This window comes from Bos taurus, chromosome 9 (assembly GCF_002263795.3).
Source record: "Bos taurus isolate L1 Dominette 01449 registration number 42190680 breed Hereford chromosome 9, ARS-UCD2.0, whole genome shotgun sequence".
NCBI lineage: Eukaryota > Metazoa > Chordata > Mammalia > Artiodactyla > Bovidae > Bos > Bos taurus.
The window spans coordinates 42,139,469-42,165,480 of NC_037336.1; the positions used below are offsets into that span (position 1 = coordinate 42,139,469).

Sequence of the window (26,012 nt, forward strand, 5' to 3'; positions counted from 1 at the left end):
AAGGAAGAGGGGAAGGGCTCCACTGGGAGAATTGGGTGAAGAGAATGTGTAAAGGTCTGGAGAGCAACAAGGCCAGTGTGACTGGAGTGAAATAAGGAAGGGGCAGTGATAGCAATGGAGTCAGAGAGGTGGGGGGTTGGGTAGGTGACTCATGACCTCTGTGGACCCAAATCCTCGGCTTTTACTCTGAGGTAGTATTGGAGAAGAAAATGGCAACCCACTCCAGTGTTCTTGCCTGGAGAATCCCAGGGACAGGGGAGCCTGGTGGGCTGCCGTCTATGGGGTCACACAGAGTCGGACACAACTGAAGTGACTTAGCAGCAGCAGCAGCAGGAAGACTTTGGGCTATTTTGAACAAAGTTACATCAGCTTATAGGCTTTAGAAAAATCACACACACACACATACACACACGAGCGTGTTTGTATGTAAAATGTGAAATCTGAATAAGACCTATAGATTATGCCAAAGACAATTTTTTGATTTTGATATTGTACTATAGTTTTTATAAGATTTTACCACTGGCTTTAGCAATACGTGAACCGTGAACTTCCTGATGTTCAAGCTGCTTTTAGAAAAGGCAGAGGAACCAGAGATCAAATTGCCAACATCCGCTGGATCATGGAAAAAGCAAGAGAGTTCCAGAAAAACATCTATTTCTGCTTTCTTGACTATGCCAAAGCCTTTGACTGTGTGGATCACAATAAACTGTGGAAAATTCTGAAAGAGGTGGGAATACCAGACCACCTGACCTGCCTCTTGAGAAATCTGTATGCAGGTCAGGAAGCAAGAGTTCAAACTAGACACGGAACAACAGACTGGTTCCATTTCAGGAAAGGAGTACGTCAAGGCTGTATATTATCACCCTGCTTATTTAACTTATATGCAGAGTACATCATGAGAAACGCTGGACTAGAAGAAACACAAGCTGGAATCAAGATTGCCAGGAGAAATATCAATAACCTCAGATATGCAGATGACACCACCCTTATGGCAGAAAGTGAAGAGGAACTAAAAAGCCTATTGATGAAAGTGAAAGAGGAGAGTGAAAAAGTTGGCTTAAAGCTCAACATTCAGAAAACGAAGATCATGGCATCCGGTCCCATCACTTCATTGGAAATAGATGGGGAAACAGTGGAAACAGTGTCAGACTTTACTTTTTTGGGCTCCAAAATCACTGCAGATGGTGATTGCAGCCATGAAATTAAAAGACGCTTACTCCTTGGAAGGAAAGTTATGACCAATCTAGATAGCATATTCAAAAGCAGAGACATTACTTTGCCAACAAAGGTCTGTCTAGTCAAGGCTATGGTTTTTCCTGTGGTCATGTATGGATGTGAGAGTTGGACTGTGAAGAAGGCTGAGTGCTGAAGAATTGATGCTTTTGAACTGTGGTGTTGGAGAAGACTCTTGAGAGTCCCTTGGACTGCAAGGAGATCCAACCAGTCCATTCTGAAGGAGATCAGCCCTGAGATTTCTTTGGAGGGAATGATGCTGAAACTGAAACTCCAGTACTTTGGCCACCTCATGCGAAGAGTTGACTCATTGGAAAAGACTCTGATGCTGGGAGGGATTGGGGGGAGGAGGAGAAGGGGACGACAGAGGATGAGATGGCTGGATGGCATCACTGACTCGATGGATGTGAGTCTGAGTGAACTCTGGGAGTTGGTGATGGACCGAGAGGCCTGGCGTGCTGCGATTGATTCATGGGGTCGTGAAGAGTTGGACACGACTGAGCGACTGAACTAACTAACCACTGGAGGAGACTGTCTTGTCTCTACTATTTTTGTAGCTTCTTGTGAATCTATAATTATTTCAAAATAGAAAGTTAAAAGAAGAAAAGGATCCCCGGCTGCTGTGTAGAGAACAGATGTGAGGCAGGACAGAGGTGGGGAAGCAGGACTGGAAGTAGGGAGTGAACAGGATGTGAAATATAGGGGCCAGCAGAGAGAGGTATGTCAAAGTCTTTTAGGGGACATAACTATTGATATTGAAGAGTGAAAACTATATGGTGGGTAAAGGAAGAAAGAAAAAATAGTAGAAATGGTGACATGGTTCACCCTCTTGTATTCTGTAGGCCCATACTTAAAACTATGTTAGTTAGAATCATTTTTCTCTCTCTTTTTTAAGGTATCCAATGGAGATTGCAATGTCTCCCACTTATGAAGTCCTTTAACAAAGCTCATTAAATGGTAATATTGCTAACATGTTGCCTGTAACCTGGACTGAAAAGTATTTTCCCATCTTTGTGATTCCCATTCACAGCCAGACTGGACTTCATGGGTTTCTCCAAATGTTCTCTGAACTGATTCTACCTGGATTTTTTCCCTCAATTCCTATTTCAGTTTCAAGGCCTGGTTCAATTGCCACCTCTTCTTTGAAGCCTTCTGATTCTCTCTGCCAAAAGAAAGAGCTCTTTACTATGAACTCAGAAATAATTTTATTTATATATTTCTTAAAGCATTTATCAATTCCTTTCTCTGGTTTTTGTTACGTATTGGAAAAGTATGTCCTTCTCATTAGACTGTAGACAAGTTTCCAGAGGTGAGAGACCCTGTCTCACCTAGCTGCTAGAGAGTAGTCCTTGCTAGCTCCAACTAGAGAAGCCCACACACACAGCAACGAAGGCCCAGCGAAGCCCCCACCAAATGTTTAAAAAAACACAACATTCCTGTGCTCCCCACATTGGCTAATAGTATATGCGAGCTTAATGAATTTTTTAAAATTTATTTTTAATTGGGGAAAAATTGCTTTACAATGTTGCACTAGTTTCTGCCATACAGCAACCCAAATCAGCCATTCAGTGAATGTTAAATGTTGAATGACTGAATGATATCACTGGGTGATGTTTTCATGTAGCTTACAGTTACTTCTGTGTATAGCTATTAGCACTTCCAGGAATACTTCTTTCACCTCCCACCCTGGGGCAAACTTACTTAGCATTGTAATGTGAAAGAGTGATACATCTTGATTCATGATATGAATATATTCCATTTGGCCTGGTACTTGAAGTATGTAGGTAATGGAGGAGAAATATTGTTTGAAATGTTCAGAGACAGAGACCACTCTGTGGAAAATTCTTCCACTCATGAGCTTTTCAAATTATATGCAGAGGATTTGGTTGTCATTGGAGCCTTGTTAAAAAGGAAAAATCTCTCTTCAGTTCAGTTCAGTTCAGTTGTTCAGTCATGTCCAACTCTTTGTGACCCCATGAACTGCAGCACGCCAGGCTTCCCTGTCCATCACCAACTCCTGGAGCTTGCTCAAACTCATGTCCATCGAGTTGGTGATGCCATCCATCCATCTCATCCTCTGTTACCCATTTCTCCTCCTGCCCTCAATCTTTCCCAGCATCAGAGTCTTTTCCAAGGAGTCAGATCTTTGCATCAGGTGGCCAAAGTATTGGAGCTTCAGCTTCAGCATCAGTCCTTCCAGTGAATAGTCAGGACTGATTTCCTTTAGGATTGACTGGTTGGATCTCCTTGTAGTCCAACGGACTTCCAAGAGTCTTCTCCAACACCACAGTTCAAAAGCATCAATTCTTTGGTGTGCAGCTTTCCTTATGGTCCAACTCTCACATCCATACATGACTACTGGAAAAACCATAGCTTTGACTAGATGGACCTTTGTTGGCAATGTAATGTCTCTGCTTTTTAATATGCTGTCTAGGTTGGTCATGGCTTTTCTTCCAAGGAGCAAGGGTCTTTTAATTCATGGCTGCAGTCACCATCTGCAGTGATTTTGGAACCCAAGAAAATAAAATCTGTCACTGTTTCAATTGTTTCCCCATCTATTTGCCATAAAGTGATGGGACCAGATGCCATGATCTTCCTTTTTTGAATGTTGAGTTTTAAGCAAGCTTTTTCACTCTCCTCTTTCACTTTTATCAAGAGGCTCTTTAGTTTCTCTTCGCTTTATGCCATTAAAGTGGTGTTATCCACATATCTGAGGTTGATATTTCTCCCTGCATCTTGATTTCAGCTTGTGCTTCATCCAGCCTGGCATTTCGCATGATGTACTCTGCATATAAATTAAATAAGCAGGGTAACAATATACAGCCTTGACGTACTCCTTTTCCAATTTTGAACCAGTCCATTGTTCCGTGTCCAGTTCTAACTGTTGCTTCCTAACCTGCATACAGATTTCTCAGGAGGCAGGTAAGGTGGTCTGGTATTCCCATCTCTTTAAGAATTTTCCACAGTTTCTCTTTTAGTAGAAATATATACAATATGTAGCTTATACAATTGAAAATGTCATATTTTTAAAAATCCTGGTGAAAATCATGCAAAAATAGAATTTATCAGACTTCATTTGTAGAACACAAACCTATAGCAATTATAATTATTACAAACAATAGCTATTTTTAGTAGACTTTATTTTTTTAGAGCAGATTTAGGTTCACAGCAAAACAGAGTGGAAGGTACAGAGATTTCTCATGTATTTCCTACTCTCCCCCCCAACTCCACCCCCATGCTGTCATGCAAAGCCTCCTCCATTTTCAACATTCCTCACTAGAGCAGTACATTTGTTACAAGTAATGAACCTACCTTGACACATCATCACCATCAAAGTCCATAGTAAATACGAACTTTCTGAGCTAGTGGTAAAGAACCTGCCTGCCAATGCAGGAGACAAAAGAGATGAAGGTTTGATCCCTGTGTAAGGAAGATCCCCTGGAGGAAGAAATGGCAACCCACTCCAATATTCTTGCCTGGAGAATCCCAAGGACAGAGAAGCCTGGAAATTTACAGAGCGTAGGGTAGTGAAGAATCGGACATGACTGAAGAGACTTAGCATATTTATAATAATAATTCTACATATTTTTCTTAATTAATGCTTTCCAATTTTATAAACTTCAGGACCCACAAATATTTGCTTTTCAACAAGGTGATTAATGTTTCCTTTTAGGTTCTAGTCTCTATTGAGAATTATTCTTCTTATGCAAATATACAACCTTGAAATTCCCTGAAGTGATCTCTCCTGTTTATTTCTGGCCAGTCTTCCAAATTATATTTCAATCTGGGTGGGAAATTTAATTAAGTGCTATTTTAAGGCTTACTGTGAGATGTCAATCCTTTTTTTTTTCATTAAGAATTTAGATATGTTGGTAATGAATACAATTAATTCATAAAGGAATACTCTAAGTTTGTTGATACATTGTTGACAACTAGCTTTAGTGCAATAAATTATCGGCTTTGTAATCATAAAAGTAGGGATAGAATAAGAACAATATTGACAAGTCCAACAAACTCAAGCAAAGAGAGGAGCCAAAATGCAAACCTGCTCCCAACACTAAAGAAAACCACAGCCTTCAATTTCTTCCTTAACACTGTTTTCATGCTTTCAGAGTGGAGCTGCAGTTCAGTTCAGTTGCTCAGTCATGTCTGACTCTTTGCCACCCCATGGAAAGCAGCACTCCAGGCCTCCCTGTCCATCACCCACTCCCGGAGTTTACTCAGACTTATGTCCATTGAGTCGGTGATGCCATCCAACCATCTCATCCTCTGTCATCCCTTTCTCCTCTTACCTTCAATCTTTCCCAGCATCAGGGTCTTTTCCAAGGAGTCAGTTCCTCTTATCAGGTGGCCAAAGTATTGGAGTTTCAGCTTCAGCATCAGTCCTTCCAATGAATGCTCAGGACTGATTTCCTTTAGGATGGACTGGTTGGATCTCCTTGCAGTTCAAGGGACTCGCAAGAGTCTTCTCCAACACCACAGTTCAAAAGCATCAATTCTCTGGTGCTCAGCTTTCTTTATAGTCCAACTCTCACATCCATACATGACTACTGGAAAAAACATAGCCTTGCCTAGATGGACCTTTGTTGGCAAAGTAATGTCTCTGCTTTTTAATATGCTGTCTAGGTTGGTCATAACTTTTCTTCCAAGGAGCAAGCATCTTTTAATTTCATGGCTACCGTCACCATCTGCAGTGATTATGGAGTCCCCAAAAATAAAGTCTGTCACTGTTCCCCCATCTATTTGCCATGAAGTGATGTGGCCAGTTCTATGAAGGCCTACAAGACCTTTTAGAACTAACACCCAAAATAGATGTCCTTTTCATTATAGGGGACTGGAATGCAAAAGTAGGAAGTCAAGAAACACCTGGAGTAACAGGCAAATTTGGCCTTGGAATACAGAATGAAGCAGGACAAAGATGAATAGAGTTTTGCCAAGAAAATGCACTGGTCATAGCAATCACCCTCTTCCAACAACACAGAGAAGACTGTACACATGGACATCACCAGATGGTCAACACCACAATCAGACTGATTATGTTCTTTGCAGCCAAAGATGGAGAAGCTCTATACAGTCAGCAAAAACAAGACAGGGAGCTGACTGTGGCTCAGATCATGAGCTCCTTATTACCAAATTCAGACTGAAATTGAAGAAAGTAGGGAAAACCACTAGACCATTCAGGTATGACCTAAATCAAACCCCTTATGATTATACAGTGGAAGTGAGAAATAGATTTAAGGGTCTAGATCTGATAGAGTGCCTGATGAACTATGGAATGAGATTCGTGACACTGTACAGGAGACAGGGATCAAGACCATCCCCATGGAAAAGAAATGCAAAAAAGCAAAATGGCTGTCTGGGGAGGCCTTACAAATAGCTGTGAAAAGAAGAGAAGCAAAAAGCAAAGGAGAAAATGAAAGATATAAGCATCTGAATGCAGAGTTCCAAAGAATAGCAAGGAGAGATAAGAAAGCCTTCCTCAGAGATCAATGCAAAGAAATAGAGGAAAACAACAGAATGGGAAAGACTAGAGATCTCTTTGAAAATTAGAGATACCAAGGGAACATTTCATGCAAAGATGGGCTCGATAAAGGACAGAAATGGTATGGACCTAACAGAAGCAGAAGATATTAAGAAGAGGTGGCAAGAATACACAGAAGACCTGTACAAAAAAGATGTTCACGACCCAGATAATCACGATGGTGTGATCACTGACCTAGAGCCAGACATCCTGGAATGTGAAGTCAAGTGGGCCTTAGAAAGCGTCACTACGAACAAAGCTAGTGGAGGTGATGGAATTCCAGTTGAGCTATTCCAAATCCTGAAAGATGATGCTGTGAAAGTGTTGCACTCAATATGCCAGCAAATTTGGAAAACTCAGCAGTGGCCACAGGACTGGAAAAGGCCAGTTTTCATTCCAATCCCAAAGAAAGGCAATGCCAAAGCATGCTCAAACTACCGTACAATTGCACTCATCTCACATGCTAGTAAAGTAATGCTCAAAATTCTCCAAGCCAGGCTTCAGCAATATATGAACCGTGAACTTCCTGATATTCAACCTGGTTTTAGAAAAGGCAGAGGAACCAGAGATCAAATTGCCAACATCCGCTGGATCATGGAAAAAGCAAGAGAGTTCCAGAAAAACATCTATTTCTGCTCTATTGACTATGCCAAAGCCTTTGACTGTGTGGATCACAATAAACTGTGGAAAATTCTGAAAGAGATGGGAATACCAGACCACCTAACCTGCCCCTTGAGAAACCTGTATGCAGGTCAGGAAGCAACAGTTAGAGCTGGACATGGAACAACAGACTGGTTCCAAATAGGAAAAGGAGTCCGTCAAGGCTGTATATTGTCACCCTGCTTATTTAACTTATATGCAGGGTACATAATGAGAAACGTTGGACTGGAAGAAGCACAATCTGGAATCAAGATTGCCAAGAAATATCAATAACCTCAGATATGCAGATGACACCATCCTTATGGCAGAAAGTGAAGAGGAACTCAAAAGCCTCTTGATGAAAGTGAAAGTGGAGAGTGAAAAAGTTGGCTTAAAGCTCAACATTCAGAAAATGAAGATCATGGCATCCAGTCCCATCACTTCATGGGAAATAGATGGAGAAACAGTGGAAACAGTGTCAGACTTTATTTTTCTGGGCTCCAAAATCACTGCAGATGGTGACTGCGGCCATGAAATTAAAAGACGCTTACTCCTTGGAGGAAAAATTATGACCAACCTAGATAGCATATTCAAAAGCAGAGACATTACTTTGCCAACAAAGGTCTGTCTAGTCAAGGCTATGGTTTTTCCTGTGGTCATGTATGGATGTGAGAGTTGGACTGTGAAGAAGGCTGAGCGCCGAAGAATTGATGCCTTTGAAATGTGGTGTTGGAGAAGACTCTTGAGAGTCCCTTGGACTGCAAGGAGATCCAACCAGTCCATTCTGATGGAGATCAGCCCTGGGATTTCTTTGGAGGGAATGATGCTGAAGCTGAAACTCCAGTACTTTGGCCACCTCATGCGAAGAGTTGACTCATGGGAAAAGACTCTGATGCTGGGAAGGATTGGGGGCAGGAGGAGAAGGGGATGACAGAGGATGAGATGGCTGGATGGCATCACTGACTCGATGGACGTGAATATGAGTGAACTCCGGGAGTTGGTGATGGACAGGGAGGCCTGGCGTGCTGCGATTCATTGGGTGTCAAAGAATCGGACATGACTGAGCGACTGAACTGAACTGAACTGAACTGATGGGACCAGATGCCATGATCTTAGTTTTTTGAATGTTGAATTTTAAGCCAGCTTTTTCACTCTCCTCTTTCACTTTTATCAAGATGCTCTTTAGTTCTTCTTCACTTTCTCCCATAAGGATGGTGTCATCTGCATATCTGAGGTTATTGATATTTCTCCCGGCAATCTTGATTCCAGCTTGTGCTTCATCCAGTCCAGCATTTCTCATGATGTACTCTGCTTACAAGTTAAATAAGCAGGGTGACAATATACAGCCTGGACGTACTCCTTTCCTGATTTGGAACCAGTCTGTTGTTCCATGTCCAGTTTGAACTCTTGCTTCCTGACCTGCATACAGATTTCTCAGGAGGCAGGTCAGGTGGTCTGGTATTCTCATATCTTTCAGAATTTTCCACAGTTTATTGTGATCCACACAGTCAAAGGCTTTGGCGTAGTCAATAAAGAGTGGAGCATTACCCATTCTAATGTCTTTTCAACCCATACTTCCCTTCACATTCTCTCCAGTGTTAAGACTGAGGTTTCATTGCACCCTAAGGGCCTTAGGAAGCTATTGAATGAAAGGACTGCAATGGGTTAATACTTCTTACCTCGTCAAAGTTCCAACATGTGGATCATGCTCTCAAATTTCAACTGGAATAATGTTGAGGATGCTTTTTGTAAATAATTTGTACAGGAATATCCCTGGTGGTCCTGTGACTAAGATTCTGTGCTCCCATTGCAGGGGGCCCAGGTTCCATCCCTGGTTAGGGAACTAGATCCTACAGGTAGCAACTAAAGATCCCTCATGCTGCAATGAATACTGAAGATCCCACTGCTGCAGCTAAGACCAGCACAGCCAAACAAATATTTTTTTAAAAGTGTTGTACAAATGTTACTTTGTTGATGTTATTGTTGTCATCATAATGCGGATAACTTGTCACCTCTGTGAAACCAAATAATATCCTTCAATTTATATTAGAGGAGATTCAGCTGTTAATGGGGAAAATCCTGACACTGAAATCAAGTAATGAGGTATAATGTTAAAGAAGATTTGCTAAGCTTTGATAGTGAAGGTTATCCTAGGGTGGAGAAGGGGGAAAAGACTGGAAATAATTGCATGTATCTTATTAATTTGGTTCTTTCCAGTCTCTTTGAGGTTAATTACATTAAGCAGAAAATTAAATCATGTTGACTATGGCTACACAAATGTATTTTGGTATGTATAAATGTAAGTCAACACCAGTAGTTGCAAGCATGAATGAGTGAAAGATTCACTCTAAGGAAAAAGCAAATTATTAGGAGGAATGAAAGAACAGCTAGGCTTTTTACATTTGAGAGGAAATATCTACCTAGTAATTAAAATGAATTGGTGAAAATTGTCACCTACAGAATAAATTTACATATAGAGAAAACTTTAAAAATGTCTTTTAACATGTCCTGTAGACTAAAGAAAATGTATTGGTAGCTCTAGTTCAACCAAATTCACTGCTATTATATCTTTCAATTAAAAGATATCTTGAAAGAAACAATTGTCTAAAAACAATTAAAAAAATTAGAGTCAGAAAATTGTGATTAATTAAAGGTATGATTTGGATTTGCCTTGGAGAATATTTGGGTGACCTGAGTTCATCTATGATGAATAACATTAAGTTCTAAGACAAAGTGAATTTATACCTTTGAAAATAGAAGATACATTTTCAAATCTTTAATATTTTAATTTGGTAAAAAAATTCATATTTTAGATTGGTCTAGAGTTTAGCAAATAAATGTGATTTGTTCAAAATTTTGTTTCATGGTTCAGTTCTGTTCAAACCACTCATATGCATGACCCAAAGCTGCAGCGAATTACTCCTGCAGAAAAAGCATCAGAAGAGGAATATTTATCATGAATAATTTATATTGACACAAGGTTATAAAACTGATGTATTATCTTTATACAAATGCTGAGTAAAACCTATAATCAGAGTAATAAAAAGCAACCATTTCAGCAGTATTAAAACCTGGGAAAACTTTATTACAAATTCAAGAGAAACAAGAGGAACTTCGGGATCCTACCCACTGCAGTTGAGCCAATTTTATGACAAATTTGTTTCTGAAGCAAGGCAAATTGCTTTGGGCATATCAGCATTCGGTGATCACAGTGCTGTGCTGACTTCTTAGTCCAATTCTCTTCCCCTCACTTCTGTTCTACTTCTTCCCCTCAAATACCGTCTTTGAAAACGTTATACAGAAAAAAGTGAGGATAGGAATACAGAGAATTGATTTTTTGAAATTTCATTTCAAAATGGGTAGGTAGGACATTTGAAAGGGGAGAATGCATGTGCATATAGTCTGTTATGAAGTCATCCCTGATTATGATAAATACTATCTTTGAGGACATGAAATAGAAGATGATAAGTGACCAGATTTCTTTTCTAACAATGGAAGGTATACTGAAAGGAGCCTAGTAAATAGACTATATAACCTTAAAGTGAGTTAAAATACAGTGTAATATTTATCATATTGTTTTCCAATTTTCACTGTGAAGTGAAGTGAAGTCGCTCAGTCGTGTCCGACTCTTTGCGACCCCATGGACAGGCTCCTCTGTCCATGGGATTTCCCAGGCAATAGTACTGGAGTGGATTGCCAAACAGCCTTTAATCTTCACAAAAGCTCTGTGAGGTGAGTCGGGTGGGCCTTTCCTTTTGGTCCCCTGAGGGGCGATGCAGATGTTGGGACAGGCCCCGGTCAGAACTGCCTCGGGAAAACAGGCTCGTTCGCAGATCAGGGCACCAGCAGTCTCGGCTCCCAGTTTGGCTGACACCAGCTTCTGGGATCTCACAGTCGGCGAACAAAGAGGCTGCAGAGAGCGTCTGCTCCCCCAGCGGTCCCTCCTCCTAGCGCAGATTCCTGCCCACGCTCTGCGCTGGAGTGCCAGTTGCTCTCAGGGGAATGCGAGGGTCAGCGACGAGTTGGTAGTCAGGGGGCTCTGGCTTTGTGGCGTCAGCGTAATCTGAGTTTGAACCCCCAGACCTTCTCTTACTGTGCTTGACTGTAGGCAATCTATCTGAGCCTCATTTTCCTTTATCTGGAGAGTGGGCATGCTTTATTCCAAGGAATTCGCCGACCATCATTTAAAGCAATAAAGGTCTTTGCCTACCACGTGTGTCGAAGAAAATGCTATGAATATTTTAGCTCTGGGATAGGTCGGTCACCATCTCTACCAGCGTGGGAAATCTCCATCTGCAAAATGGGCGCAATGTAGATTGCGGTCTTTTAAGAGCTAACATCGCTTTGCAAAAGGCCCCTAACAAACCCCTCACCGGCCCTCCTAGCAGCTCCCGCTTTGTCCCCACGCCGCCCTATCCTGAGAGACCCTAGTTTCCAAACTGTGGAGGAGCCGATTCGGAACTTAAAGAAACATTCTTATCAAACCAGGGAAATAGAAGAGAGTGTATGACAGGGTGACGTAGGTATGGAAGACAGGGGAGGCAAGGAAGACTCAGCTCTGCTTCGAATGGGTGCGACCCCGCTCGCAGGCAGGTGAACCGCCCGCGCCCACTGCTCGGCCGGGAAGCCTCGGCTTGGACCCAATAAACAGATCTTCGCGACCTGGAGTGGGACCCTGGGCCAGGAAACGGAAGTGGGGGGGGGACGAGAAACTTTAGGGTAGACGCGGGGCCTTAAAAGAGGGTCTACCAGAGCTCGAGGGGCGGAGCTGAAGCTAAGCGGGCAGGGCTAAGGGCGGGACCTCGCGGAGATCTTCGGCTGCGCGCGCCACGTCTCCTTCAGCGAGCTAGTGAGGGAGAAGCGAGGGGCGGGGGAGGGAAAAACCGAGTGGGGCGGGAGCTCTCTCTTCTCGCGAGAGCTGGAGAAGGCAGCGGCAGTGGCGGCGGCGTGTCCCTGAGAGTAGCGTGGGGGCGGGGAGGAGAGGCGGCGGCGGCGGCGGCGTAGGAGCTACGCCACACGGGGTCGGGGAGCTGGGAGCTGGATTGCAGAGCGGGGTCGTGGTGGCGGCGGTGAGAAGAGGGAGGCGGAGGAGGGGGTGCCATGGCGGGGCAGCAGTTCCAGTACGATGACAGCGGGAACACCTTCTTTTACTTCCTCACCTCCTTCGTGGGGCTCATCGTGATTCCGGCCACATACTACCTCTGGCCCCGAGATCAGAATGCCGGTGAGTCCCGCCGGCAGCTGCCTGTTGACCCGCGCAGGCCCCACCGGCTCCTCCGGGCCGCGCCGCTCCGGCCCAGCCCAGCCCGCCGCGCACAGGGTGATAACGCCCGCGCGGCCGGGCCTCGCGTCCAGGCGTCCGCCGCCCGCGGGGCCCGGGCTCGGTGGTGTTTCCCTGGGTGTCTCTCTGGGCTCCTCCCACCCCCCTTATTGTCCTCCTCAGGAGTTTCGCTGTGCTCCCTCTCCCCTATTGTTCTGGACGTTCCTTGCAGCCGTGTCCTGCCCCTTTGTCTTCTCTGCCTCGGGTTTTATTGGTATTTTTCTTTATGGAGGGAGCAGGATGGGATCGCGAGGATGGGAATTGGAAGGTGAGAGAAGAGTTGGCAAAGGAAGAAGACAAGCGTGCAGGCTCCACTCTGAGCCGCCAAGCCACGGTCCTCTTTCCCTGACACCCCCGTTTCCCTGTTGCAGCTGTCGTTACAGATGTTTAGGGCACCATCTGAGTTGGGTGGCATGTATAGGACTCCAGCTGAGCTCCCCAACCGTCCCCCACCTCTCCGTGCCTTTCCCTCGTTGCCTTTTCATTTGTTCACTCACACTGTGGGGGTTGGAAGCAATGATGTTATTCTCCTTAGCAAGAATTAGGCATTTCTCTATTTCCTTCTCTTCGAAGTTTCCTGTTTATGGCGAAAAAAGCTTAAGTATGAAGGAAGGATTAAGGCTTGTAGGTAGATAGGTTGTGAGGTGGTTGGTCCATTTTCTTTCAGTTCTAAATTTTTTCACTTTGAACGACATTGGTGTAGAACACATAATTAAATAGATTCTTGTCAAGGCATTTTATGTTTGGGTAATGTTTAGATTCCATTTGTTGCACTCTTGTTAGGATATATGGCAGGTGATATTCTTAAGACTGATAGAACTGCAAGGCCTTAATAGGTTGTTTATGGAGGTTGCTTATGGTGCGTTAACAGTAACAGGTTTTGAGTATGAACATTTAGGGAAGGTTTTCTGTTTCTCAAGAGCTCTGGTAACTTGAATAAATAGACTCTCAAGTTGGGTGTGTTGGGGGTCTACGTTGTCCAGGTGATATACTTTACTTTGGGGACATTGTGACCCAGTGAAGCATTGAATCAACCCAGGTCTTGTTAAGCTTTAAGACTGATTCAGTGCTTTTGGCTGCTTACTGTTTCACAGGAAAATAAAATAAGTTCAAATATTAAAATATCATGTTGTATTATTCAAAATTACTACTACAGACCCACACCCTTTATTCAAAATGCTTGAGGACAGATATACCACAGAATTTTTCAGATTTTAGAAAGATAATACCTGCCCTAACAAGCCAATCAAGCAAATTATTCCAACAGCTTTTTAAGTGAGTGACTTAATGACTACTTTTTAAGTGAGATGAATAAAGATTATAAATAGCCTCCTATCAGTACAAGTCACCAAATTATTTTCCTTCAAACATATGTAGGCATATGATGATTTTGAATTTCAGAGTTCTTAGGGCAGTCTTGACTTTTCAGGGGTATCTTCTATGTGAAAACATAAAAAGATTTCCTTTGCCAGCAGTTATACAACCTTAAAGTTGAGTTTAATCTTTGTTTAGTTATTTTTTACAAGATAACACTTTTGGGGGCTTTCAGTTTTCAGGTTGACGGTTGTTTCAGTGTTGCTCTTTCGGAATTGTTGGGCCCATGAGTCCATCAAGAAAGCATGGCGCCATTTCAGGTGTGCAAATCTTGGATTTGAAAAATAGAAGTAGCTTGGTCTTTGCATTGGCATATTTGAGATGTTAGTTGAAGTTACTCTGTTAACATTATTACTGGAATCCCTTTTCTGTTGTTGCTGTTTAGTCCCTAAGTTGCTTCTGACTCTTTTGCGACCCCCATTGACTGTAGCCTGGCAGACTCCTCTGCCCATGGGATTTCACAGGCAAGAATACTGGAATGAGTTGCCATTTCCTTCTTCAGGGAATCTTCCTGACTTAGGGATTGAACCTGTGTCTCCTGCACTGGTGGATGGATTCTTTACTGCTGAGCCACCTGGATAGCCCCATTTTGCCTTAACTTTTGTCTAATCTGTTGGGCTAAGTGCACTTATAATTAATACCCCTTTTAGTAGTTGAAGGGTCCTGTTTATCTTACTCTCTTGGTTGTTTGCAAGTTGACTGAATAAGTGACTGAATACTTTTTCTGACCATTATGAAAAAAGTTCTGTTTGAAGTAATAACATGGAGGGTTTGGATTTCCTTAGTGGTTGAGGAATAGTGGTTCTTAGCCCTGACTCCTTGTTAGAATCATTTGGGGGAATGACCATCACCAGGTACTCTGATTTAATTGATCTGGAGTGAGTGCTATGTATTGGTTTTTTACAAGGTTGTAAATTGTAGCTAGGTTGAGTTGCTAAAGTAGGTAGTGGTCTTTAGCTGGAATTGTCGTTTGGGGAGGTGGCATATTTCTTTTGATATGGGCACTTTGATAAAAACAAAAAAGTCTCTAATGTCTTAGCCTTTTGGTTTTACCAAGCTAAGAAGCATTTAGAGTAAAACAGTGCTATAAAATAATGTAGTTGAAAGCAGAATATTTTTGTTAAAGTAACTTTAATAGGTTTACAGTGATACTTGACAAGAGAAAATTAATGCTGTAATTATTACAAATTCAAATAATCCTGCTGCTGCTGCTGCTGCGTTGCTTCAGTCGTGTCCGACTCTATGTGACCCCATAGACGGCAGCCCACCAGGTTCCCCCGTCCCTGGGATTCTCTAGGCAAGAATACTGGAGTGGGTTGCCATTTCCTTCTCAAATAATCCTGAGAGGACTTCTATTCTTTCCATAGGTTAAGGATTATAGATCATTTGAATTGAGATAAAATATGTCATTACTTTTTCCCAAATTTGGGTTTTTTTTTTTTTTTACTCCTTACTTTGCAAAACTAGTTTTGAAACCTGGGTCTGCCAATTACTGTTAATCTTAGGCAAGTGGTTTAACTTCTCTGTGTTTTAGTGTACTCATTTCTGAAATAGAGACAGTAGTTATGTTCCATAGAATTAAATTAATAAAATAGGTATATGTAAAGTGTTTAGAACAGTGTCTGGCACATATTGGGGCTGTTAGGGCCTGCTGTTTTTGCTGGTTACTTGGACTTTCTGGAACAATTTGATTTGGTACACTCATGTACTCAGATTGTTTGAAAGGATTAATGAAACTTTAAAAGTTGCATTCCTTTATTCTTTGTTCCTTGCCTTTCAGATATGTACAAGTGATTTAGCTCTCTGACTTGGGAATGTAAGAGTTCACTTTTAGTGCTCAATAGTAAAGTGAAAAACTCATTTGAATTAGAGGTTTTGGGTTTAAGTTTCAGCCTAGTCCCTGATTAGTTGTTTCTGAACTCTCATCCTCATTTTCTAAGAGTAGTAATAATAAACTGCTCTACCTACCAAGAAGTGATGATGAGAAGCAAAGAAATAAATGCATATAAACATGTTTGCTTTAAAACTAAAGGCACTGTAGAAATTTGTTCATTTTGCAAGTTATTTATAGAGCATAATGGGCTTCCCTGGTAGCTCAGTGGTAAAGGATCCACCTGCATTGCGGGAGACCTGGGTTTGATCCATGGGTTGGGAAGATCCCCTGGAGGAGGAAATGGCACCCTGCTCCAGTATCTTTGCCAGGAAAATCCCATGGATAGAGGAGCCTGGTGGGCTACAGTCTGTAGGGTTGCAGAGTTGGACACGACTAGAGTGACTGAGCACACACATAGAGCATATAAGACTGCTAGGTGCTGCTTCTAGGTGATAGATCAGGCTTTTAAGGGTTTAGAGCTTTTTTCTTAATAAGTTACATATACTCAATGCAAAAAAGATCAAAGGGACAGAACAAAAATTGCTTGTAATTCTGTCACCCAAAAACAGTTAAAATATTTTGGTGTGGGCATCTCCTTTGAGATGACTTTAGGTGTAGTAGTCCCTTTTCGTATTGGGGGAGATCCCACATCCCATTCCAGTCTGAGACAGATGATTGTAATCCTCATGTCAGGCGCTGCAGCTGTTCATTGAATGTTTACTAGCCTCAGGATGGGAAGTGCTGAATGCACTCACTGTATCACTTTGAGTTAGACTCAAGTGTTATCCCAATTTTATTAATGAGAAAATAGAGCCAAAGAAGAGCTAACCAACTTGCTTAAAGCCATATTGCTGCTAAGTGGAAGATTGGTTGTTGGACCCAAATTCATCTTATGCCAAAGCTTCTCTTGCTAGCCACTACCTTGCACTCCCTCCGTAATTAGTATAACGCATTATAATAAGTATTAAAATGAGAAGTGGAAAGCGCTGTGTGCAAGGCAGTATATTTTATGAATGTTCATATTCCACTTAGAACATACAGTCTTCCTAAAATTTTAGATTTTGAAAGGGGTATTAGAGATCTAAAAAGCTTGACTCATTTTAAAATCAAGTCATTGTCTCTGTTCTGTCCAGACAGAAAGGGTACCAGACATGAGCATAGACACATTTAAGTTCCACACAGTCGAGGAAACCAGCTGAAAACCTGGCAGTACAAGTTTAGGTTTTATAAATATGGTGACAAACATTGGGATTAGTAAATGCATTACATAAATTGTTTTTATTTAAAGGTCATCTTGCATTCTAGCTTGATCTTGGAGAAGCTGAAAGACAAAGATAGGTTTATTTTCATATCAAATACAACTTTCAGATGTTCATTCCCTTAATTACACTTTTTGTTCAGAAATTAAAAAGTCCAAACAAATGTATCCAGGCTTCCCAGATGGCTCAGTGGTAAAAGAATCTGCCTGCTAATGCAGGAGATGCAGGTTCAGTCTCTGCATGGGGAAGATCCCCTGGAAAAGGAAATGGTTACCCGCTCCAGTATTCTTGCCTGGAAAATCTGATGGACAGAGAAGCCTGGTGGCCTACAGTCCATGGGGTTGCAAAAGAGATGGACACAACTCAGCAACTAAGCAACAACAACAAATGTATCCATATTGTACTTGGGCTTCTTTGAAAAAAGTTTCCTGTTACCAGACTTTATTGATAATAAATATATTTACACCATCTCACCATCATATTGTTTGTTTGAAAGGCATTATTGTTCATTTTCTTAATAAGTGAAAACTAAGTCTCCCTAGAGCCTGAGTTCCTCTGCAGAGTTTATGATTAACCTCTATCCAAAATTATTCCCTTCCTTGTCCTGTACCTATTCTTTTCAAGAGTGAAGAGTATCAAAGGAATGGGGGACTGAAACCAAGCAGGACCCTGCAGGACCCTCCCAGGTACAAAAGCCTTTTGGTGTTCCCCATTTCTTGTTTGTAGAAAAAGACTTCAGTCTCGTGGGCCTTCCTTGAGTTCCATAGAGCAGGCATAGGTAGTTACTTAAGTAGGGAAGTGAGTGAATGCAGAAACAAAGGAAAAGAAGTTAAAGAAGAAAAGTAATGATAGGAGTTCATGAGTAAAAAGAGTGCTAGTTCATCCTCAAGGAATATACAGGACAGTCTGAAGGATCTCTTGGAGTTGTTCTTTAGGAACTAAGACCCGCATCCCTGAGGTGACATTGGAAGGTTGATAGTTGAGATTCCTGAAACCACTCCACCTCACCACCCCAGTCAGAAGAAAGTCGTGTATCCTGCATCCCCGAAGCCCCCAGAGGTTGCCTTTAAAAACCCTTGGAGTTTGGGTTGTGGAGTTCGGGTCTTTTGAGCATGAGCTGCCCCTACTCCTTGCTTGGCATCCACGATAAACACTATAGCGTCCTTCACCACACCTAGCATCAGTGAATTGGCTTTGCTGTGGTAGGTGGGTGAACCCAAAGTTGGGTATGGTAACATAAGGTGTTCCTTACATTTTGGAATTACATTTGTGTCAGTATGGATGAAGGAATTTTCTCATGTGTATTCCAGATGTTTTTTGCTATAGATTTTTGCCAGTTTAGTTAAATCTAGTAGTTATTGATTGAGCACTCACTGTTTACCTATATAAAAACAGCCGACAGTACAAAGAGGCATGCAGTGTAAATACAGTCTTTTGTTAGTTTATAACCCTGATGGGGTGGGAGAATTAGAATTAGACAAATACGAATTATTATTAATATATCCAAAACACAGCAAAGAAAATGTAGGAAAAGTGAAAATAAGTGCTGTGGAAGTTAGTTGGATAAAGTATTTGCATCTAATTGGTGGTAGTCGTCAGTATCTAGAGGTGAGGAAAGTCTCTTTAGAGTTAGGTTGATTTTGACTGGACTATTAAAGGATGAGGGATTTCCCTGGTGGCTCAGTGGTAAAGAACCCTCCTGCCAGTGCCAAAGACACGTGTTTGGATCCCTGCAGTGGGAAGAACCCCTGGAGAAGGAAATGGCAACCTACTTCAGTATTCTTGCCTGGGAAATCCCATGGACGGAGGAACCTGGTGGGCTCTGGTCCATGGGATCACAAAACAAAAGAGAAAATTTGTAGTTTTACTGTTTTAAGTGTATAGTTCAGTAGCATTGATTAGGGTTCACAATGCAGCGCAACCATCACCACTGTTTCCAAAATTTTTCATCAACTTAAATAAACTCTGCCTGTTGAGCAGTAGCTTCTTATTGTCCCTTTCCTTCGGCCCCTGGTAAACTCCATATATATAGACAAAACTATATAAATTTGCCTATTACCAGTCCATTCTGAAGGAGATGAGCCCTGGGATTTCTTTGCAAGGAATGATGCTAAAGCTGAAACTCCAGGACTTTGGCCACCTCATGCGAAGAGTTGACTCATTGGAAAAGACTCTGATGCTGGGAGGGATTGGGGGCAGAAGGAGAAGGGGACGACAGAGGATGAGGTGGCTGGATGGCATCACTGACTCGATGGACGTGAGTCTGAGTGAACTCCGGGAGTTGGTGACGGACAGGGAGGCCTGGTGTGCTGCGATTCATGGGGTCGCAAAGAGTCGGACACGACTGAGCGACTGAGCGACTGATCCGATCTGATCTGATTCTAGATATTTCGTATAAGGGGAATCATACAGTATTTGCCTTTTCATGTTTGGCTTATTTCATTTAGCATAATTTTTCTAGATTCATCCATATTGTAGCATATATCAGAACATAATTCTTTTTATGGCTGAACAATATTCTGTTGTATGGATATATCCATATTTTAATTCACTCATCTATTGATGAACACTTGGGTTATTTCTATTCTTTGTTGTGAGTGATGCTGCAGTGAACATTGTATACCAATCTGTGAGTTCTTATTTTCAGTTCTTTTGAGTATATTCCTATGGGTGGAAATCCAGTTGTCCAAGCAGTATTTATTGAAGAGACTGTTCATTTTTCACTGAATGAACACAGTCTTTTCAAGAATCACTTGGCTGTAGATGTGAGGGTAGTATCTGTTTTTTCTTGGGATTTATTGAGCATAGTTTACCAGTGAGGACCTCAATATTAGAATACCTCTAGGCTGATACCTTAACTTCTTTTCCATCTGTACTTCCTTTGGTGATCTCACCCAGTCTCATGACTTTAGGTATCATCTATGTGACTCATAAAAATTACATTTCCCAGACTTACATTTCCAATCTAGAACTCTTCTTGAACTCTCCACATTTCTATTTGTGTATCTAATAGAGATCTTATTATGCAAAAAATCAATGTGATTTCTGTCCATTCTCCCAACCTTCCTGACCTGTAGGCTTTCCCATTTCAGTTAATCACAACTGTTTCTTCAACTGTTCTGGCCAGCAGTCTTGGAGTTTCTCTTGGCTTATCTCTGTCTTATGTGCTGCTTCCAGATGTTAGTGTGTCCTGTTGGCTCTACTTTCAAATTACATCTAGTCTGACCATTTCTAATTGCTTTGCTACCAGCACTGTCCTGTTTTATTGCCTAGATTATCGTTAGTCTCCAAACTGGTCTCCTTGTGTCCACCCTTGCTCCTTGCAGTCTGTTCTCGAAATAGTAGCACAGTGATCCTTTTTTAACTGAAGCTGGCGCATGTCACTCTTGGACTCAGAACCCTTTAAGGCTCTCCCATCTCAATCTGAATAGAAGCTAAAGTCATAGAGTGGTCTATGAAATCCTTCATGAACTTTTGGACTTCATTTCTTGTTCCTTTCTCTCTTGCTCCTTCCATTCCAGTCAGACCAGCTGCTCCACCGTTCTTAGGGCACGTGAGGCATGCTTCTCTGGAACCTTTATGGTTATTGCTTCCTGTGCCTGGAATGCTTTTCCTCTAGATAGCCTGTTGTGATCTTCCTCATCTCTATTATGGCCTTGCTCAAATGCCATCTTCTCAGTGTTGCCTTCTTTGAGCACCTTATTTTAAGTTGTTAAGTTTCTTTCTGCCTGCAAAAAAGCTCTTCACTTTTTCTGTTTTATTTCTCTTCACAGCACTTATCATCTTCTAATATACTATAAAGTTTATTTTTTTACTGCTGTCTTCTGAACTGGAATGTATGGTCTGTGAGAGCTGGGACTTTTATATTGTTTTTTGATGTGTCCTCAGTGTCCAGAAAGATCTGGGCACATAGTAGGTACTTACCAATGTGTACTTAATAAAGGACATGTAATAATGTTTTCTAGATAAAGGAATTCTGTACGTTCTTTACAAATATTTATATAGTACCTATTATATTCTTGGCAGCTGGAAAGGGGAGGGGTGATTATGTATAAGAAAACAATGTCTGCTTCCAGGAGTTGAGTGCAGATTAATAAAAATGGACTTTATTACTGGCTGCTGAAGAATGGTAGTGCTATTCATGCAAACTGCTGAAAAAGAATGTATAGTCCTACTTCTTTTTTTTAGAAGAGAGCTATATACATGTTAAAAACTTTAAATTTAATAATTCCACCTCTAGGGCAGTGTTCTAAGGATATAGGTCTAAATACAGGACTAGAGAAAGATACTGTGATATTGTGACTTAAATATATTATGGTCATCTGAATGACCAAATATGTACTTCTTATATACATTTATGTATAACCTCCTTGCCCTTTCTCCAAACCCTGCTCTGTGCATCTCTTCTATTTGTCCATTCCTGAGTTGTATCCTTTTCTAATACACTGGTAATATAGTAAGTAAAATGTTTCTCTGTGTTCTGTGAGCTGCTTTAGCAAATTAAACCAAAGGAAGAGGTTGTTGGAACCCCCAGTCTATTATCTGGGCTAATGACTGGCATCTAAAGTAGGAGGGCTTGGGTGTACAGTCTTGGAGGACTGAACCCTCAACCCTACAGTTTGGGTAGATGGTGTCAGAGTTGAGTTGAATTCTTGGACACCTAGCTGGTGTTCCAAGAATTGCTCATTGGAGGTATGGAGACTTTCCCCACCCTCACTTTGGAAATTGCATCTCAAAGAACACCCTGTATGCCCATAATGCCAAGAAGTTAGGAACAGTTTATATGTCTAATTATATAGGATGGTAGGTATATTATGGTGTCTTAATTTATTTGGTTATTAGTAGTCATTAAATACTGTTTACAAGTTTCTAAACATGGAGATATTTAGAAATTAAAAAACTAAAACTTAAGCTTTATGTGTTTGTGTCTCTCCATTTGGACATTGGTACATTATACAGTGCTTTCCTTAAATTAGCTTTTGTATGTCCTGTTTGTTCTGCTGTCTGAGAAACTCACTTGGGCATTTGTTGCACTGGGAATAGTAGTAGATGTCATGTTTATTGCTGAAAAGAGGGTTTTGAGGGTCCCTGAGAGTCTTGATTGAGGCAGCCCCACAGCCCTTCAATTGAGAGAAGCATATTGTCCCTAGAAATTAGTTGCTGGAATTGCCTTGTTCACAGAGAAATCTTTCCTGAGTATGTACCATCCACCTTGCCAGCTTTTTTCCTGCTTCCCAGATGTTCTCCTAAAGAGGACTACAAAGGAAACATATTAAAATGTTATTAGTGATTATTACCTGGGTGTTGGAATGGTGAATGTTTTCTTCCTTCTGCTCTTATATATATGCTGAATTTATTATATGGATTTATATTAATGTCTAAAAGCTTATTTAAAGAATCTCTGGCCAGATTGGCTATGATCTTGAGGAAGACATTCTCAGTACCTCTTATGTCTGTGGGCCCTTTCAGCTCAGTGAATTGTTTTTACTTTGGGGTATGTAGTGTTTAAGGTTCTAGTGGGATGTACATCCTTGTGTTTTAAGTTGCTTTTTTTTTTTAAAGCTATTATATCTTTAACAGTATTTGAGTTTCGGAGACAGGGATCAAGACCATTCCCATAGAAAAGAAATGCAAAAAAGCAAAATGGCTGTCTGAGGAGGCCTTACAAATAGCTGTGAAAGGAAGAGAAGCGAAAAGCAAAAGAGAAAAGGAAAGATATAAACATCTGAATGCAGAGTTCCAAAGAATAGCAAGAAGAGATAAGAAAGCCTTTTTCAGCAATCAATGCAAAGAAATAGAGGAAAACAACAGAATGGGAAAGACTAAAGATCTCTTCAAGAAAATCAGAGATACCAAAGGAACATTTCTTGCAAAGATGAGCTCGATAAAGGACAGAAATGGTATGGACCTAACAGAAGCAGAAGATATTAAGAAGAGGTGGCAAGAATACACAGAAGAACTGTACAAAAAAGATTTTCATGACCCAGATAATCACGATGGTGTGATCACTGACCTAGAGCCAGACATCCTGGAATGTGAAGTCAAGTGGGCCTTAGAAAGCGTCACTACGAACAAAGCTAGTGGAGGTGATGGAATTCCAGTTGAGCTATTTCAAATACTGAAAGATGATGCTGTGAAAGTGCTGCACTCAATATGCCAGCAAATTTGGAAAACTCAGCAGTGGCCACAGGACTGGAAAAGGTCAGTTTTCATTCCAATCCCAAAGAAAGGCAATGCCAAAGAATGCTCAAACTACCGTACAATTGCACTCATCTCACATGCTAGTAAAGTAATGCTCAAAATTCTCCAAGCCAGGCTTCAGCAATATGTGAACCGTGAACTTCCTGATGTTCAAGCTGCTTTTAGAAAAGGCAGAGGAACCAAAGATCAAATTGCCAACATCCGCTGGATCATGGAAAAAGCAAGAGAGTTCCAGAAAAACATCTACTTCTGCTTTATTGACTATGCCAAAGCCTTTGACTGTGTGGATCACAATAAACTGTGGAAAATTCTGAAAGAGATGGGAATACCAGACCACCTGACCTGCCCCTTGAGAAACCTGTATGCAGGTCAGGAAGCAACAGTTAGAACTGGACATGGAACAACAGAATGGTTCCAAATAGGAAAAGGAGTCCGTCAAGGCTGTATATTGTCACCCTGCTTATTTAACTTACATGCAGAGTACATCATGAGAAATGCTGGACTGGAAGAAACACAAGCTGGAATCAAGATTACCAGGAGAAATATCAGTAACCTCAGATATGCAGATGACACCACCCTTATGGCAGAAAGTGAAGAGGAACTCAAAAGCCTCCTGATGAAAGTGAAAGTGGACAGTGAAAAAGTTGGCTTAAAGCTCAACATTCAGAAAACGAAGATCATGGCATCCCGTCCCACCACTTCATTGGAAATAGATGGGGAAACAGTGGAAACAGTGTCAGACTTTATTTTTCTGGGCTCCAAAATCACTGCAGATGGTGACTGCAGCCATGAAATTAAAAGACGCTTCCTCCTTGGAAAGAAAGTTATGACCAACCTAGATAGCATATTCAAAAGCAGAGACATTACTTTGCCAACAAAGGTCTGTCTAGTCAAGGCTATGGTTTTTCCAGTGGTCATGTATGGATGTGAGAGTTGGACTGTGAAGAAGGCTGAGGGCCAAAGAATTGATGCTTTTGAACTGTGGTGTTGGAGAAGACTCTTGAGAGTCCCTTGGACTGCAAGGAGATCCAACCAGTCCATTCTGAAGGAGATCAGCCCTGGGATTTCTTTGGAGGGAATGATGCTGAAGCTGAAACTCCAGTACTTTGGCCACCTCATGCGAAGAGTTGACTCATTGGAAAAGACTGATGCTGGGAGGGATTGGGGACAGGAGGAGAAGGGGACGACAGAGGATGAGATGGCTGGATGGCATCACTGACTCGATGGACGTGAGTTTGAGTGAACTCCGGGAGTTGGTGATGGACAGGGAGGCCTGGCGTGCTGCGATTCATGGGGTCATGAAGAGTTGGACACGACTGAGAGACTGAACTGAATATTTATGTTGCCTTGATAGCACACACAGACATGCACGCGCATACAGATAAAAGTAGCGTCAGAAATTTTAACATGTCAAAAAAAACTTCTGGATGTGTTAAACTTTCCTAATGTTCTTTGGCCATGTATGCCAAAGCATTTAGAGGTGAAGTGTCTTGATATCTTCAGTTTACTCTAAAAAAATGGGGGAGAGAGAGGGAAAGAAGGAACTAGAAATAAAGCCAAGAGTTGCAAAATATTAATAGTTGGTGAATTTAGGTGAAGGGTATTGTTCAATGTAATATTCTTTCAACTTTTCTGAAGGCTTGAAAATTTTCAATATAAAAATTTGGGAAAAATAGTCCCGGAATAAAACATTAATTTTAAGAAGGATGTGTCAGTAGTATAAGAAATGACTTACTAGGATAAAAATATATTACAATTAGGATAAAATTATGTGGGGGAGGTAGGATGAAGAGCTTGTTCATGAATTTCTGTAAATGGATGATGGTGGGTATGAAATTGCTGTGGTTTTCACATTTCATTGGTACATCTAAAAGCGATGAAACTTTTATTTTAAAATGTCAACTTATGTTGGAAATGACATATTTGCCACCTCTTCAAATGTACAATGAAAATTTTAGATGCCAAATTAGAACTCTGTAAGAAGGTACATGATTTTAAATTCTTTTGTAATAAGCAGGCACACAGATTTGAAGATCTCATCTGGCTAACATTCTTTTAGCTCTTCAGATTCTAGGAGTACGGTGCTAAGGGTTCACTCTGTACTACAGACTGGCAGATCATTCTGCAGGACAGATGGATGTGACTGTTTTAGTGAAGGCATTGTATAGCTTATGAATCCCAATCATAATAACCTATCCCCAAACCTGGACTATTCCTGTGAACATACAGACTTTATGATTGCTGAGAGCAATCATCATGTGTTGCTCTGTTGTTTTCTAAATCACAGACTTATTTTATGACCTTGTAATTTCCTTTTTCTATAAATGTGAGTAATTTCTTTAAAAAGTATAAATTAATGATATTACTTAGGTAGTTTTTCCTGGCCATGAAACTAGTAATTGTATAAACTGCTACTGCTAAGTCACTTCAGTCGTGTCTGACTCTGTGCAACCCCATAGACGGCCCCCTACCAGGCTCCCCTGTCCCTGGGATTCTCCAGGCAAGAACACTGGAGTGGGTTGCCATTTCCTTCTCCAGTGTATGAAAGTGAAAAGTGAAAAATAAAGTCGCTCAGTCGTGTCCGACTCAGCG

General features: G+C 41.4%; 1 protein-coding gene across 2 annotated transcripts in view; it reads left to right on the forward strand.

The window, feature by feature from the left end:
• The first annotated feature begins 12,327 nt into the window (after positions 1-12,327).
• SEC63 (SEC63 homolog, protein translocation regulator) overlaps positions 12,328-26,012 on the forward strand; it is a 67,640-nt gene continuing 53,955 nt past the window's right edge. The window contains exon 1 of one of the 2 annotated variants that reach the window (NM_001192815.1): positions 12,328-12,617. In NM_001192815.1, the coding sequence (NP_001179744.1) occupies positions 12,494-12,617 (124 nt within the window). In that variant the 5' untranslated portion in view covers positions 12,328-12,493. Of the gene's footprint in view, positions 12,618-17,861; positions 17,906-26,012 lie in introns of those variants that run through there. The other variant, XM_059889822.1, reaches the window with a different exon arrangement.